The sequence below is a fragment of the Geospiza fortis genome, unplaced genomic scaffold, assembly GCF_000277835.1.
Source record: "Geospiza fortis unplaced genomic scaffold, GeoFor_1.0 scaffold78, whole genome shotgun sequence".
In the NCBI taxonomy this organism is placed as follows: Eukaryota; Metazoa; Chordata; class Aves; order Passeriformes; family Thraupidae; genus Geospiza; species Geospiza fortis.
In genome coordinates this window covers 5,666,600-5,668,176 of record NW_005054339.1, presented here as the reverse complement: position 1 = coordinate 5,668,176, position 1,577 = coordinate 5,666,600, and the positions used below count along the sequence as shown (strand labels likewise).

The window sequence follows — 1,577 nt, the reverse complement described above, 5'->3', positions numbered from 1 at the left end:
CAGGGCAGCCGTCCCTGCGGGCAGCCCCCACACCCGCATCGGGTGTATCCCCTTGGACTTTTTGGGGGAGAGAAAGTTTTTGCTTTCTGCCTTAAAAAAAAAAAAAAATTCTCGGTGTTTTCGGCCCTCCGGTCTTGTCTCCACTTTGCTTTTCGTCTCCCCCGTCCTTCGTTACTAAATCGTATTAATGGCTCCTGATAGGGTTATAAAGTGACACAGTTACCTCGTAACCACAAGACCCTTACTTAAACTGCAGTAAGGAAAAACAAAAAGAAAAAAAAAGCGCTAGAGATGTGACTAGGGGAATAAATCACGGAAAATTTAATTTTTTGCTTGTTTTGGTAAATACGCTCTCCCCCATCCCGCAGAGGATTTCTGCGGGGTTTGTACCCCACCGTGGGAACCTCGGTCCCACTCTCGCTCCCGACACCTCCCGCACGCGCCTTCACCTGCGCTTTGTCCGCAATTTGCCTGGTGCCCGCAGCCCCCCGGCTGGCTAGGCTGCAAAATAAAGGGGAGGAAAAGCCTCAAGCAGACCCCAGCCTGCCCACAAAACCGCCTTTTGTGCAAGTTCCCGAAGAGAAAAGCGTGCGTGGGGAAGGGGGAGGTTGGACACGCGCAGCTTTGTCCAGAAAAAGGTATAATTTTCTTTTTCAGGTGCTGCCAGGAAAGATTTCGTTTGCAGGATCTCTCGTTAATTTTATGTATCTATATATTTTTTTTTCTTTCAAGGTTATTTTGGAAGGAGCTGTTGTAGGAGGGAAGAACGAGGCCGACTCCGCAGGTTTGATTTGTTTCTCCTCAGGCAAAACTTTGGTGGGGAGAGACCGACCCGGCACGGTGAACGGGACTCGACTCACGCCTGCCCCGAGCCGCGGGGCTGAGCCAGGCCGGAGCTTAAGACTTCCGAGGAAAAAATATTTGCGTTTAATAAAGATGCTCCGTGCGCCGGGGAAGAACAATCCCCGCGACCGAAACTCGCACTCCCTTAGTGAAATCGCTTTTCTTATTGAAATCGCATCAAAACCAAGCAGGCTTCGCTCCTGGACGCTTCTCTTTTTTTATTTTCTTTTTTCTTGCCTTCCAGCCTGAGCACCCCAAAGCAAAAGGAGGATAAAGAGGGGAACTTTGCACATACAAAAACAGAAGAAAAAAAAAAAGGCGAAGGGGTGAAAGAGTCGGCGGAGAGGAGCGGCCGTGCCCCGATGTGCCTGGGTAATTTTAAATCATGCAAAGCCCCGTAAAGCTGCCGCACGGGACTGGGACGGGAGGACTCCCCGGCAGGCAGGTGCAGAGAGAGCGGGGCCGGGCCCTGCCGGCTTTCGGGGCAGAACAAACCCTCGCATCTTTTTTTTTTTTTTTTTTTTTAATGCCCAAATCTGCCAACAAAGGGGGAGAGGAGATAGGATGTAGCTGCGGGGAGGGGACACAGGGCTCTCTGCACACCCTGTCTCCGGGAAATCTCTGCCTGGCCGCCCTGGGTGAAATGCAACTTTCCAAGATGGAGATTTAAATAATCACCCCAGTGACAATGGGAAAGAAAAAAGAAAACAAATCAAAACAACCAGCCAGGGCCC

General features: G+C 50.7%; 1 protein-coding gene across 1 annotated transcript in view; it reads left to right on the top strand.

Annotated features, from left to right (window-relative positions):
* LOC115948016 overlaps positions 1 to 1,577 on the top strand; it is an 8,187-nt gene that overhangs the window by 4,715 nt on the left and 1,895 nt on the right. The window contains exons 3-5 of the mRNA XM_031058252.1: positions 485 to 638; positions 733 to 784; positions 1,088 to 1,215. Of these exons, the coding sequence (XP_030914112.1) occupies positions 485 to 638; positions 733 to 784; positions 1,088 to 1,215 (334 nt within the window). The remainder of the gene's footprint in view (positions 1 to 484; positions 639 to 732; positions 785 to 1,087; positions 1,216 to 1,577) is intronic.